Genomic DNA, 14,942 nt, shown 5'->3' on the forward strand with positions numbered 1-14,942 from the left:
GTGGGTGGGTGGGGGGGGGGGGTTGCACGCCATGTTTTCAAGTAATAGAGATCTTAGGTGTTATTTATTGCAATGATGAAGCGATAAACGTTCCTTATGCAGACCCTAAGGTCGGACTTAGCTGCCAAAGTCGCTTCCCTACTTCAGCAACACATTGCTTTGTCCTTGGAAAATAGCGAGCTGAAGCAAAAGCTAATCCAGATTCAGCAAGAAAAGCTGCTTGTCGATGGTAAGTACTGGTGTTACACAAAATGTTGTATCGTGGACTTTCTGTGTATTCGGGTTGGCATTTCTTTAGCGTCACAAAGAGACAAATAAGCAGTGATGAATTGTTACAAATGATGTGTTACGTGACTTTGCAGCCCAGTATTGTTCGCTGAGGAAAGAGCTGGAGAGGCAAGTCGCAGCGCCAAAACTTCAGGGCAAGTTCCGAGCTAGAGGTGCAGAGACTTCATGGCAGATGCTGGACTTTGGGAAACTGGATCTCAACTAGAGTAGTAGATGTTGCCATGGGGCCAAAACGTCTGAAGTTTCCACGCGAGGAAGCGAATGTAGAAGACGACTAGACTAGAATGCCGGGCTCCATCACTCCAGACAGAATCCTGTCAAATGTAAATGCTCTCTATTTTGTGTAGTACTAGGATAGGATGTGTGGTATAATCCCAGGTGGAGAGAGACATTTTCCACTTTTAACTAGGATCAATGTCATGGCTGTGATGGAATCAGACATAATATTCCATATCAAAACAATGTTAACATCCAATCTGTTGGTTTTTTTAGGGTACAACACGATTTTATCCGACATGATGTTAGCCTAAGTAGCATGAAAACAGAAAAACGCTCACTCTTAAGAGTTTCTATGAATCATAAATGCTAACAATCTTTGCAAGTCTTTATATTATCATATCTACACTGTCAATAATGTGCATTATTACAACAGATCGACAACCATCTACATCTGGAAGAACAAAATAGCAAGCAAAACTTATACTGTCTGCACAGCATTTTACATCCCGAAACAAGATTCCTTAGAAGCCACGGATTGATGCTTGGGGGGACAGGGGGCAATCCTAGTTCATCTTCAGCCTGTTGAGAATCACAAGAATTTGTCACTGGATCTTTACCGTGTCTAATACATTTACGTGTCTATTCCAAAGAGCGGCTAATCACACTGTATGGGATCAAAATTTACCGGGGTTTTTGCTGATGCTTGACCGACCATAGGTGCAGCTGGGCTGGCAAGTTAAGTTCAGATTCCAGATCAGGTTGCTTGCCAGATTGAAGGTCTACACGTCTGCTTCTGATAGAATGAAACTAATGGCCCAATGAAGCCTCCAAATCTAAATTGAGACTTCTTGGCTCTACATGAAACTCCAGGTCAAGTAAATACGAAATCCCTCACCTGAAACAAATGAGATGTCATCCTAGTCTCCTACCGCTATGGGGGTAGGCAGCAGGTTCCAAACAAGCTTCGGCTGACAAGCCGTGAGTTATGCCCCATGGAGTGCTATTAAAAAAAACAAATGGCTTTGCAGTGAATTTAACACAATGCATGTTAAGTGAAAACCAGAAAGCTTAAGTTGAAATCTACCACCCAGTGATAATTACATGATTAGAATAATACTTTGCAGAATTCAGGCATGTACTTCTCAACATTCATAAATAAGTGCATGAAGAAGAAGCTCAATTCAACATACATTTTTTTTAGCATCTTTGGTCTCCTGGGAAGCAAATGCAACTTGGTCTAGGCTGCATGTCTGATTGTACAGCATATCACGTTGACCTTCATACCTGTTCAAAATTTCAGGGACTGTTCATGTGCAAGCAAAACTATGATAAACACAATCAAATCTGCTCATAATAATAATTGCCCCACATTGTAAAATTTTTCACTGACATGTAGGGGATGTCACACAAACAGCACAATCATGCAGAAATTAGCTTGTTTGACTAATTTTGTGCATTTGCAAAACACTTTTCTACATGCCAGTTCTCATTTCAATTACAGAACTCACTGAAAATTGAACTGAGGTGATAATCCTGTTTTCTTTTTTAAGCACTGCACATTTAAGTCAAGATCAACAAATGTCGTAATATCTTCAACAAACTATTAAAAGATCCTTGCACATGCTAATATTTTTGTAAATTGAGATTCAATTGCAGCAGAAGCTAACTTTGATACCATCATGAGCTAATATTCTTAACAGTCCTAAGGTCCAAGTTTATAACCATTCCATAGGAAGCAAATAATTCCTGATACCCGGATACCCCATTTTCATAAAGGGTGCAATCATCTTGAAAACAAAATGTTGGGATTCACATTCACTCAAACATGACACAAAGTCATCTAACAAAATTAATGTGCATAAGATTTAGTTTGTATCCCTTCACATTCCAAACACAGAGAATAAGATTACTCACACCCTCTTTTGCTTGAGAATCCTCATTGCTCGAGCCTTGATAACCTCTTGTGCAGGACCCGGACGGGTCTTCTTTATCTGTTCTCTGCACCTTGCAAGTTCAGTATCCAGCTTCTTTATTTTCTCATCCACCGTCTCACCTCTTTTATTGATCTGGAAAACATGAAGAAAAATTACAAATCTCCTCATGTCAACAACTTACCATCTCCAACCCAAAAAACTAAATTTTACACCAAAGAGAGATATTCTTACACCAAAAATTTTTCTATCTCCAACCCATTTACACCAAATTCTATCCATACACTGAAATAATCTGTATTCTTATAATTTAATACTTTATCTTTTTTACTTTAATTATCTAATCTAAATCTAAAAACATAATAAGTCTCAATAAGTTATACAGTATCATTGATTTATGTCCGGTTTTTGTATGTGAAACATAATAAGTCTCAATCCAAGTTATATTTTGATTTATGTCAGGTTTTTGTATGTGAAAAAAGTTATACAGTTTACTTTAAATGTTGTACACTTCAATTTTATTGGACAAAATTATCCATACTACATTCTTGTTAGTCAAAACTATCCTTTTAACACATCTATACCATTTAATAACTCTGTAAAAATGACGCCTTTATAGCATATGAACACTCATCTCGGTACAAAAAGCATTCCCACAGTTGTTCTTTTTGGAAATTGCTACACAAATCTCCACGATACACGCTCGCAATCGCAATGTATACATATATATACAGAAAATAAATCTTAAAAAGTTGGCATAAATGTAATGTACCCGATCGGAAGTGTCTTGAATTGAAGCTTGTTTGTCTTTCTTAACACCGAAAACTCTCATCATCTCTGAAAGTTCCTGTTCTGCGGTGAGATTTAGGGTTTTTGAATTCAGTCAGAAAAAATGGAGAATCGAGTTCGAGAGTATATGTATACGGATTTGGGAGAGTATAAATGAGCTAAGAAGATGAAATGTGGGAGACAAGTTGCTAAGACAAACCTCAATTTGTAATGATTTGAGGACTTGAAGCCTGTTTACTAACAGGAAACTTGTTGTTTTTCAATTTTTTCAGTTTTCATTTTCTATTTTTCATTCTCTATTTTTTATTTAAAAAACTTGTTTACTAATACATATTTTTCCAAATTACCATTATAAAATTAACAATAAATTTAATTTTGAGTTATTTTTAGACCTTATATTTAAAATATTTTAAAATATATTTGATATAAATAAAATAAATATATATTTTACTTTGAAATCTAATATATGTAAATTTACATTTGATATCCGGACCAAATTTATATATGTATATAACATAAATAAAAATATATTTGAATCAATAACATATTAAGTTCACAAAAAATTTAGTTTAGATAGTATTAATATTTTTTGAGCTAATATTTAAAATATGTTTGGATATATTCATTTGAATGACATGTATGTAATATATAATTTTTATTTTGAATTCTAATATAGTAATATATGTGTGAACTTTTGATATCTAATATTTGGACCAAAACCAATAATCAATTGAGTTCAATCAAAATATAAAGCGTGGTATATATTTCAATTTTTAATTTAGATAAGGTGAATGATGTATAATTTTAAGCATAATCAAATAAGTTATGTTTAAATAAATAATGTAAATAGAAAAGATAGAAGATGATGATAAGTAAAAGAAGATGATAATAAATGTAATCATAGTAATAAATAAATATGTAAGTAGATAATGGTAAGAATGTGGTTATAATGACATATAGTCTAATAGATTATAATTGATTCTGTTTTCCATTTAGAAAACAGTTTTTTTATAGTGTTTCAGTTTTCTAGAAAACTGAAAAATTATTTCCTGTTTTCAAAATGAAAAACTGTGCTAGTAAACATATTTTCTGTTTTCTGTTTTCCAGAAAATTTGAGAAAATTTTCAGTTAGTAAACGCACCCGAAATTGCGAAAATTTTCCTTTTTTAGCTTAGACTCACAGAGGCCAGAGCAAGAGTTTTGTCTTTCGAGATCTTGTCACGTGTTCGGCACGTGCACTCGTCCTTCAGTTTCCCGAAATCATGAGTTTGAACCTCAATAGGCGATATTGACTTTTTATGTTTCAGTAGGTTGAGAAAAGTAGTAATAAACAGATTCAGAAGTACTAAAAAACACTAATTTGTTTTAAAAAATTTATCCAACTATTTTTTATTATATATTTAGCAACATTTTTTTCAATTCTCCCTATCTCATATTCTTATGCCATTTACCATTGCAGAAATCCTTCATTAACAAAAGATGAAACACCAACTAAAATATCGGAAAACAAACCAGCCAACAACACAATCCTCAACATATCTGCACACCCCTAAATGCAACTACAATGTAACAAATGTGCAAAGACTAAGAAGGCTTTAGTTAGATCTTAGCCCAAGTTGTTTCCTCGTCTTGCCAACAAACAAGTCATTCGACTTTATCATCCCCGGAATACGTCCGGCCAAGGTCACACACTTCACCTGCATCACGGCTTCTCGTCTCCCAAGAGAAACTATAGCCATGGCCGAGCCCATGGGCTTATATTTAGCCAGTTTCTGTTGTTCCCTTGCTCCGATTATCAACGACTTCAAGTTCTTGGCAGCCACCAATGCCTGAGCTTGAGCTAGATATCCTTGTTTGAGTTCCTAAAGATTGTAATTTGTAACCACGTGTTAAGAAAGAAAGCATAGGGAGCGGGGAACCCAACCATAGATAATACACAAAATCATTATCGATTGCTTTTACACACCCCAAAATCTGATCTTTGTATTCTATTAGTTTTTTTTTTTTTTAGTACTACTGACTCTGTCACAAATGTAGTATCTGTTCATAACTACTTTCTCAACCTACTGAAGAACAAAGAGTCAATATTGCCCCATGACCTCCCATAAAGTCATTGGCATCGATCCATGTTTGTTATATTTGTATTCTTGCCATTTTTCCTTTCTAGCAATTACTCCGGGTTTAGCAACACACTAAGTGCACTCCAGATCACAACATCACAAAAGTTTATACAAATGGAATAGAGTTTAGAAATATGGTTTAACACTAAAACTTATTTGAGACACTCTAAATTAGTTTAATGTCAGATTTGAGGCCTATTAGTTCTTTTTCTTTTCCGTGGGAGGGGGGGATGTTGAAGCAAACGGAGAAAAAATATAACTTATAAGTAGACTATGAATCTGGCTCAAGGAGAGGAAAACAAAATAAAAGGGACAAAAGAGAAGAGATTGGTTGGCTTACTTTGGTATTAACAATGTCTCCAATGGCGAAGATATTGTTGAAACCCTCGACCCTCAAGTTGGAATCGACTACTAGCTTTCCATGAACGTCCAAGCTACCTTTCAAAATGGTATCCTTTAGCCACGATGTACCAAATGGCTTACCAGTGCAGAGAAAATGGCAATCGGCAACAACAGTTTCTCCACCAGATAAACGATACACACCATTAGAGGCAGAGTCCAATTCAACGGACTGCCCCATGATGACCTCAACATTCTTTGAAATTAACCAATCGAGTGCCTTTTTGCCAGCCTTTTCTCCGAGGAAATCAAGTAATCTTGACCCCCGATGCACAAGTATCACCTTCTTATTGGGAAAGTCCACGGCTATTTCTCCAGCAAGTTCTACACCTGTTGGCCCTCCTCCAACTATCAGGACAGAGCTAGCAGCTTTGATCTTTTCATGCTCTGTAAACAACAAAATGATACATCAATGAAGAACTGAATCCCATACCTATCGAAAAAAGGCATTATCGTGAAATCAATTGGCTAAGCAATCTCTCCAATCAGTGTATAGACATTAATCAGGCTATAACTACATCATGCTTTGATGATTTGAAATCCCGGACATGAAGGTATTTAGTCAATACAAATGACATGTTATCCAAGTCCGCACCTGTTTGGTAAAAATCGAGCCTCTCTTCTGTTGTAACGGGACCATCTTCCATATGACCTGTCGCAACAACAAGATAATCATATGCAATTAAGCGGCCTTGTGCTGTCAACACTTCACTATCTGTGATGTCAACAGCGGGAGATGAAACAATGCGTGCATTACGAAGGTACTCGTGGTGGTTAATCACTGATCTTTTTGCAAACGATGGTTCAACCATCGCCCTTAAGCTCGCCCAGGTAATCTCAAAATACTCCTTCCTGCAGTATTCTAGAGTTTGATTAACCAAGCAAACACATGCAATAAAGAAAATCAAATCAAAGTGCAACGCGATGTACAGAACATATATTTCAAGATATTCAGCATAGTTCATAATTTCAGACACCAAGGAGAAAGGTGAATAAGTTCAAAAACTACATTTTAACCTACACAGAGTTCACATTGACACCCATAGAAGGCAAGTTTCATTCTTTTCTATTGCTCCATATTTCTTTTTTACTTTACTTGCATTTTGTATAACCCTTCACCTCAAAATGTTTTTTTTTTCTTTTTCCTGGAGTCTCGCAGAAAGGAAAAGGTCAAACATGCTTTGATCATCATTCATCAATATGCTAGCATAACTTTCATGCCTAATAACATTTAGAGCTTTTTTTTTTACTCTGTGCATTGGACCATTGATTAACTCAAATTTGACAGCAATCAGCTTAGCTTCAGAAATTTGACTTTAAAATCAACAAAAACCCTTCAATTAGATAAACCACATCAATGTCAAATTCACAATTGAACACAAAACCCATGAATCAATAAAGGGATTACATAAAATTTAAAAAAAAAAATTAAAAAAAAAAAAAAAAAAACTCACGAATCAATGAGGAAAACGTCGCTATAGTTCTGAAGGGTATACGCGAGAAGAGAGCCGGCAACTCCTCCGCCAACCACCACTACCCTTTTCTTCTCCATTGAACTCCCCATACCCACACTCCAAAATCAAAATCAAATTCAGGGAAAAAAAATGTATAATTCGAAGCAATAACGGAAGCTGATTTCTAATTTCTGTGGGAAATTATGAACGGGGGGGCGTTTATATACGCACGCAACAGCAGGGCTTGATTGGGAAACAAGACAAGAAATGCAAAAGGGAATTCTAGAAGGATTGAAAAAGCAGACTTCCTGGGTGTTTCTCTACAGCGACGAAAACCCAGCAAATTTTAAGCGGATTTTGGATAGTGGACAGGTTTCGTGTTCACGTTCTGATTCGGAGTATTTTTTGTTTAGTTTATTGCGACTGTGAAGGAGGTCGTCAAATTGGTGTCGCCACCCCACCGGCCCTACGGGCTACGGCTACTTAAAAATAGAAAATATACTCAATAATGCAATACCAATGTATCAACAAATTCATTCCACAATTTCTTTAAAGAATACATACGGTCTTAATGCTTCAAAAACAAATACTGTAATATAATACAATAATTAAATAAAATAATACTCCATATTTTAAAAAAAAATACCAAATAAGACCTATTATGCTATCAATTATACTATTGAGCTTTAGTCAAACACTTTGTGTTCAGATGACATGTAGTGATTCAGGTCATGAAATTAAGCGTCCGTAGAGATGATGTAATTTTGTAAATTAATTATAACCAATTATTTAGTTGATGATTAGATTTTAAACGGATCAATTTACACATGCCTTGACAAAGATAATTGACTCTCAGTTTAGTATTTTAGTTTGAAAGTCATTTCAAAATAATAATAATAATAATCAATAAACACGAATAATTTAAAATGGAGTATTTGTATCTAAAAGACCTGATGACCTAAGCGGTGACGTTGACGGCGAAGTTCGTCACTGATTACCTTTTTAAGTGTTTCCAGTCAGAAGAAGGATTTCTACACCTTTTAATTTGTTGTGTTAATACATGATACACTTTTAAAAAAAATGTAATTAACAAACTATAAGAATTTTTCTCTATATTTTTTAAATATGATTATTCAAATTTATCACTTTACAAAATTGCACTCCGTAAAACATAATTTGAACTAAATTTTTAAATTATTTTTATAAATATTTTAATATTAAACATGATTTTCACACATCACATGTACAAAATGTTAGTATTATATATAATTATGTATACTTGATTGTATCATATGTTACTTGTTCTCATACCAATAATATCAAAACTTGGGGAATGTCGTTGAGTTAAAATGATCTATCATTAACCAAGCATCGGATCAACCATTGGGCTTGATTATAGGGCTGTTAACGAACCGAACATAAACGAACGAAGGCTCGTGTATGTTTGTTAAGGATTTTGGGGTGTTCGTGTTCGTGTTCGTTTGTTAAGGTTTTTGAAAATCTTGTTCGTGTTCGTTTGTTAAGCATTCGTTAGTGTTCGTTAACGTTCACGAACACGTTCACGAACGTGTTCGCAAACGTTAACAAACAGGTTCACAAACATGTTCATTTATGTTCATGAACAGTTAATAACCAAACACCTGCACATGTTCGTGAACAAGAAATAATCTACGTTCACGAACAATTATATATATGTTTGTAAACATGTTCGCGAACATTATTAAACGAACACTAAACGAGCTTGTTCGCGGACACTACTAAACGAACACAACCGAGCTTGTTCACGAACACTACTAAACAAACACAAGCGAGCTTGTTCACGAACACTTAACAAACGAGTTTACCACTGTTCAGACTCTGTTCGTTTATTAACCGAGCTCTAAATTTTGTTTGTTAATGTTCGTTTACCTTAATAAACGAACATAAACAAACGCTTACCGAGCTCGAACACGAGTAGTTTGTCGAAAGCTCTGTTCGCTAACAGCCCTAGGCTTGAACAGAAAGCAACCTTAAATTTTCATGGGGAAAATGACACTTTTTCCCACTATGTTAGGTGCATATAGCACTTTTTCCCTCACTGTTATTAAAGTGGTTGTTTTTCCCCCTAAAATGTTAAATTGTCATTTTTATCCTTAAAAAGAATTATTTCATTTATTTTTCTTCTCCAACAAATTATTACTTATATGTATGGATGATCACGATTCGGTTCGAACCTAACCAAACATTGTAGCAATCATACCGAAATAGTATGGACGGTTCTGGTTACGATTCAGAACTGAAAAAAATAAAATTAAATAATTGTTGAACCGTGAATCGGAACTGAACCACAGTTATATATAGTGAAAATGATCAAACACTTATTTTGATGAATCGGAACGGTTCGATTCCAATTTCGATTTTGAACCGCCAATCAAAACTTCTTTATTTATTTATTTTTAATTTTATTTATTATTTAAAAATAGTATAAATTCAACAATTATTTTATTTTATTTTTTTCGGTTATGAATCGTAACCGTAACCGTCTATACTATTTAAGTTCAATTGCTACAGTGTTCGATTAAGTTCGTATCGAACGGTGATCTTCCTTACATATTAGTAATAATTGGTTGGAGAATAAAAATAAATGAAATAATTATTTTTAAGGGCAAAAATGTCAATTTAACATTACAGGAGAGAAAACTACCACTTTTAAAATAACTGAGAGGGGAAAGCTGTCACTGTAATAACACAGAGAGGAAAAGTTCTATATGCACATAACATAGGGGAAAAAGTGTCATTTTCCCATTTCCATGTTAGATTGCTAGCTGTCTCACCCTTAACGGGGCGTTTGGTTGGAGGAAGGAAATTAGGTGGGAAAAGAATTGTAATTCCATAGGAAAAGAATAATGCAAGAATAAAGTGTGAGTTTAAATTCCAGTGTTTGGTATGCAGGAATAAAATTAGTGGGAACTTCAATTCCAATGTTTGGTATACATGGAAATTGAGAGGGAATAAGTAGTATAAAGTCCAAAATGCCTATTGTTGTGGTTGTTGTTGTTATTATTATTATTATTATTATTATTAATCTTAAATGACAAGTATCTATAAGACCCATTTGCATATTCAAACCCCAAAAAATATAATATATTAAATTCAAACGCACTCATCTACCGTATCTTTTGAGCTAAAAAAGCATTTGATTTGGGTAGTCAAAAATTTTGAAGAGTTATACATATAAAGAATTCAAAGGAACATACACAAAAGTTGCTGTGTATAAACAATGCATATAAAAAATGCAAATGCTACATATAAATATTTAAAGAAACATACATAAAGGTAAGTCGAAGAATAATACACTATATAATTTTGAAGGGAAGGTTAGACATCAATTTTAAGTTAAAATAAAAGAGGGTAGTTTTGTCTCAAGGTGATCTTTTTTTCTTCCTAAAATCCACGAAATTAAAATCCCAGGGAGGCCATGGGATTCTAATTCCATGAAAATGAGGGAATTGCAATTCCGTGGAATTGCAATTCCCTCCAACCACCAAACGAAGGAATTTAGTTACCTTCGGAATTAGGTGGGAATAAAGTGGGAAAGGAATTGTAATTCCCTTCAACCAAACACCCTGTAAAAGTGTGTACAATTCAACGAAATAATTAATCACGGTATTCGTTGGTGAAACCACTAGGTTACACCACAACAAAATCAATGTAAACTTTCTCCAACATACCTAAGAGGACTTAACAATTGAAATAGTAAACATTCAATATGTAAATTGTGAATATTCAGTATGTAATTTGTATAATTTCATAGAATTATAATTCTTGAAATTCTCTCCAACCAACAATGCAACTAAAGATTTTTATCGAATTTCAATTCAATTCAATTAAAACCAAATTACAGTGTACGAAGGTCCTGAGTTGAACTTCATACCTCCCTTCGAAGTCGCAAAACCCTACAAACCCTCTGGTTTTTCAGTTAACCATTCAGCCAGAAACTCCACCGTCGCCATCCAATGTTCCTCCGGCGCCCTTTCGTTCATCCACCGGTTCGTGCCGGCATATTCAACCAGATTTCTCGGATCTTCGGACCCAGATCCGACCGGCCCCTTCATGCTCTCTTCTGCAGTTCCAGCAATCCTGAGCCGCCACCGATGCCTCCCTTTCAGAACCCAGGCCCCATTTCAGGCAACTTCTTCTTATCCCTTATCTTTTGTATGATGTTTATATGCGTATATATTTCTGTGTATACTCATCCATTTGTTTGAACTTGCTGTTTATAAAATTAAAATTGGTAAAGTGAGTGCTTAGATATTGGGTTTATAGAAGTTCCATTTTTTTCAATTGGTTCTGTAAATTGGATGGCAGTTCTTGAGATTAACATGAATGGGTTGCTTTTCAAGTTGGAACTTGAATGAATAAAACAGAATACTGAATCCTTATTGTCTGAATATGAAATTATTGTGTTCCGTGGACTGAAAATTTAATTTGATTTCTCGTAATTGTTGAAATGAATTTGTGTTGATTGCCAATGGAACCTCAAGTTCAAAATTTTGTGACTTTTATTTGGTACAACTATAAACTAGAAACATTTCAAGATTAGTTTCTAGTCAACTCAAGAGCATTACCATCCTCCCACAATATTTTTTCTACGGTGTTTGGGGGACTTCTAGAATTGTATGGCCTCTAGTGGTTTCTTGAGTTAGGTTGGCTAAATTATCTACAGTTCTACACAACGGTTCCTCTCGTGCAGCGAATGATGCAGACCCACTTTCCATCCCTTTTTTAATGGCTGCCTCCAAGTTGATGTCAATTTTGTTGATTCCAATTTCTATGATATTTTACTGATTAAATTTCAAGCAATGTTCCTTAACCGATCATCAGATTCATGATGCTGATTATCAACGTTATTTTACAAACCTCCTGAAACAATTTATAGTTACAATAATAACATCCTAGGTGACAGTTTGTAAGAGTAATGGCAGCTTATGCAGATTGGGCATAGGGAATAGAATTGTGTGCATGTCTTCCTTTTTTTCTTATGTACCTGAACCATGGAGAGACAAATCTGGACAAGGATAAGGGAGGGCTGTGGGGTGGGGGGGTTCAAACATTAAAATAACTTCATTTTGTTACTTGAAAGATGGGCATTCTCTAGAGGACACAAGTGGCTGTTTGTTTTGGGATAGACTAGTCTATGAAATCCATGCCCGGAAGCTAAAAGTCTGGTTGCATAAATGCCCTTCAAGCAATTGAAGTAAGCATGGTGTTTCAATTCCCCCGTATCAGACACTTCGGTTTCTTTTTTGTATAAGTTGTTTCCTTACCAAGCACATTACCAAGCACATGGTGTTTCAATTCCCATATATACATATCAGATTGTTTTCTTTTTTGAATAAGTAGTTTCCCTTCTAAACAGTTTGAATTCAAAACATGTAAAAGTTTTACTTTTGGGCTCTGAAATTGCCTATCAAGCCTACCTCTCATACCTGCTCTGTTGTTGGAATGCGTTTTATTTTTATTGCAGGTTTTTCAGGGAATAACAAAGGCAGCATGCCCAATAATAGATTCTCAGGGCCGGGGCAAACTGGTTTGAGCAACCATGGAAAACGCACTTTGTTTCCTAGATCTTTGATAGACTCTGCAAATGAAAATGAAGTTGAGACTGGAAAGAATTCTAAATCCATGGACATTGTTAGGGGATTACTAGAAGACTATGATAAGGGTGGCGCTCCTTTTGGATCTCCATTCCGTCAATATCAAGTTGAGAACGATCCTGACATTGTTCATGTTAAGCTGCTCCGCAACAACACATTCATCACCGTCACAGATTCAAAAGGGAACAAAAAGTTTGGGGCTTCAGCGGGAAAATTGGCATCAGGAGGGAAAGTTTCTCGATTTGCTGCTGAATCTACAGCGGAACATGTTGGGCGTGAAGCAAGGAATCGTAACTTGAAGTCCGTGGTCATGAAAGTAAATGGGTTTACCTATTTTAAGAAAAAGAAGCAATCTATTCTTAGCTTTAAAGAGGGGTATAATCATTCTCGTGGTGATGCTAATCCTGTTGTTTACATTGAGGATACAACTCGTCGCCCCCATAATGGATGCCGCCTCAGGAAGAAGCGCCGCATATAGTCTGTTTCATTTTTTGCATGTTAAATAAACAGGGCATTATATATGGTTTGCTTTTGGAGATTAGCCTCTAATTCAACACTTTGGGGTGAGGGAAGGAGCTTGCCTTGAGGATAACTATGTCTATTTATACTCTATCATGTTTGTTTAGTCTTGGAATGCCTTGTAGTTTAGATAAATTAAGTTCAAGAATTCTTGTATGAGATTGAGGGTCATCAAAGTAGTCATGAAATTCTTGTACTATACCATTTTGTGCCAATGCTCGATTAATTTTTATGGATTTTTAACATTATCCCAAAATTACAATATGGTCCATGTAGTGCTTTTGATGCTTGCAAGTAATAGCAGCTCTCCAATCTTTGGTACTTTAAGGTGGTTGTTATCTCTGCAATACTTTTACTTTATAAAATGAGTTTCACTTCTTCATTATTTTTTGTAAACATGTATGCAATATACTCTCTTTATTTTTAAAAATGATTTTACTTTCAAATAACATTAGGCTATCCTTAATAGTGTGAGGTGTTTTAGGAGATTTCGCAGGTGTGACTAGCAAAGAAAAAATGGGAGTGGAAGAAAACACAAACATAATAAAAAACTGTAAAAAAAATAAAAATAGATTTACGTGCCCGTCTAGGCGCGAGAGTTGCGCCTCACGCAAGGTGAGACGCCTCTCTTCTCTCAATGTGGGCCCCGCTTCCACCGACAAAAATTCCAAATTTGCGGGGCTTCTTAACTTTTCTCTCTCTTCACACTCTCTCCTTCATCTCATCTATTTTTTTCCTAAAAAATTGTGCAAAATACACAAATGGGGAGGGCCTTATAATATAATGACAACATTTAAAAAAAAAAAAAGGTTGCGATATGCTCCGTGCAGAAACAACCTTTTTTTTTTTGTTAAGCTTTGTTTCATAATTAAGTGTTTAAGGCACATAGTAGTGTTCTCGCCAAGTGAGAGAATATAACATTTTCTCTAGAATTAAGGAAAAGGATCAAATAGATTTCTAAAGTTTACTCGAAAAGTCTATTAGACTCCTAAACTTTTGAACGTTGTAATTAAACCCATAAACATGCCATTGTAGTGCATTGAGGTCCAAAAATCGGTTTATGACCTATAATAACATGCCGTTAGGGTTCCAATGTCTCTCCGACCAACTTCAGTGATTTTCTGATCAACTTTGGCGACAATCGACCAAACTCCGGTGAACTAGCAAGAAGGCAACCAAATATATGGTATGAATTGCAATTCAATGGAAAAGGAAAATAAATAATAATAAAAAAAAGACTTTTTTACATGTGATTATTAGGCCTTCACCATTAGTTTTTTTTTCCCGGAGATTTTGGAATAGTAAAAGCTATGGGGGGAGGGCGGGGGGGAGCGTTAATAAATGTGAGCGGTGGGTTTTCTGAGAGTTTTTTCTCCTGCAAGTTTGGGGATTTTGGCAGGTTGTGTGGGGCCCACTATGGAGAGGAGAATCGCGCCTCACGCAAGCGTTAATAAATGTGAGCGATGGGTTTTTGGAGAGTTTTTTCTCCTGCAAGTTTGAGGATTTTGGCAGGTTGTGTGGGACCCACTGTGGAGAGGAGAATCGTGCCTCATGCTCTCGCGTTTTTTTTTTTTTTTTTTTTTAAAG

General features: G+C 35.4%; 4 protein-coding genes across 6 annotated transcripts in view; 2 read left to right on the forward strand and 2 right to left on the reverse strand.

Moving 5' to 3' along the window:
* The window catches only part of LOC116013532 (basic leucine zipper 6), a 3,844-nt gene extending 3,040 nt beyond the window's left edge, over positions 1–804 (forward strand). For both annotated transcript variants that reach the window (XM_031253343.1, XM_031253344.1), the window contains exons 4-5: positions 103–229; positions 363–804. In XM_031253343.1, the coding sequence (XP_031109203.1) occupies positions 103–229; positions 363–493 (258 nt within the window). In that variant the 3' untranslated portion in view covers positions 494–804. The remainder of the gene's footprint in view (positions 1–102; positions 230–362) is intronic.
* Positions 805–871: 67 nt separating this feature from the next.
* On the reverse strand, positions 872–3,411 carry LOC116013535 (vacuolar protein sorting-associated protein 60.1-like). 2 transcript variants are annotated; one of them, XM_031253347.1, is made up of 5 exons: positions 3,211–3,411; positions 2,422–2,573; positions 1,698–1,791; positions 1,193–1,402; positions 872–1,086 (listed from the first exon to the last, which is right to left on the reverse strand). In XM_031253347.1, the coding sequence occupies exons 1-4, from the start codon at positions 3,271–3,273 to the stop codon at positions 1,379–1,381; spliced, it is 333 nt and encodes a 110-aa protein (XP_031109207.1). In that variant the 5' UTR covers positions 3,274–3,411; the 3' UTR covers positions 872–1,086; positions 1,193–1,378. The 2 variants fall into 2 exon arrangements, with proteins under 2 accessions (XP_031109207.1, XP_031109206.1); XM_031253346.1 differs by having other exon boundaries at positions 1,193–1,507.
* A 1,175-nt stretch (positions 3,412–4,586) lies between these two features.
* On the reverse strand, positions 4,587–7,635 carry LOC116013531 (apoptosis-inducing factor 2-like). The gene is made up of 4 exons (XM_031253342.1): positions 7,201–7,635; positions 6,342–6,598; positions 5,688–6,133; positions 4,587–5,089 (listed from the first exon to the last, which is right to left on the reverse strand). Exons 1-4 carry the CDS (start codon positions 7,308–7,310, stop codon positions 4,823–4,825), a joined length of 1,080 nt encoding a protein of 359 aa, XP_031109202.1. The 5' UTR covers positions 7,311–7,635; the 3' UTR covers positions 4,587–4,822.
* A 3,427-nt stretch (positions 7,636–11,062) lies between these two features.
* On the forward strand, positions 11,063–13,611 carry LOC116013534 (probable ribosomal protein S11, mitochondrial). Its single transcript, XM_031253345.1, has 2 exons — positions 11,063–11,367; positions 12,707–13,611. Exons 1-2 carry the CDS (start codon positions 11,196–11,198, stop codon positions 13,312–13,314), a joined length of 780 nt encoding a protein of 259 aa, XP_031109205.1. The 5' UTR covers positions 11,063–11,195; the 3' UTR covers positions 13,315–13,611.
* Positions 13,612–14,942: the final 1,331 nt, after the last annotated feature.

The sequence above is a fragment of the Ipomoea triloba genome, chromosome 3 (genome assembly GCF_003576645.1).
Source record: "Ipomoea triloba cultivar NCNSP0323 chromosome 3, ASM357664v1".
Lineage (NCBI taxonomy): Eukaryota > Viridiplantae > Streptophyta > Magnoliopsida > Solanales > Convolvulaceae > Ipomoea > Ipomoea triloba.

Coding starts and splice junctions, on each gene's coding strand:
- LOC116013535 (XM_031253346.1), bottom strand. CDS start 3,273: ATGATGAGAGTTTTCGGTGTTAAGAAAGACAAACAAGCTTCAATTCAA. Junction 1,792..2,421: donor ATTCTCAAGCAAAAGAGGGT/GTGAGTAATCTT, acceptor AATTTTGAACAG/GTATGAAGGTCAACGTGATA. Junction 1,508..1,697: donor CCAAAGATGCTAAAAAAAAT/GTATGTTGAATT, acceptor TTTTTTTAATAG/CACTCCATGGGGCATAACTC.
- LOC116013531 (XM_031253342.1), bottom strand. CDS start 7,310: ATGGGGAGTTCAATGGAGAAGAAAAGGGTAGTGGTGGTTGGCGGAGGA. Junction 6,599..7,200: donor GACGTTTTCCTCATTGATTC/GTGAGTTTTTTT, acceptor AGAATACTGCAG/GAAGGAGTATTTTGAGATTA. Junction 5,090..5,687: donor GAGACATTGTTAATACCAAA/GTAAGCCAACCA, acceptor TACAATCTTTAG/GAACTCAAACAAGGATATCT.
- LOC116013534 (XM_031253345.1), top strand. CDS start 11,196: ATGTTCCTCCGGCGCCCTTTCGTTCATCCACCGGTTCGTGCCGGCATA. Junction 11,368..12,706: donor GAACCCAGGCCCCATTTCAG/GCAACTTCTTCT, acceptor TTTTTATTGCAG/GTTTTTCAGGGAATAACAAA.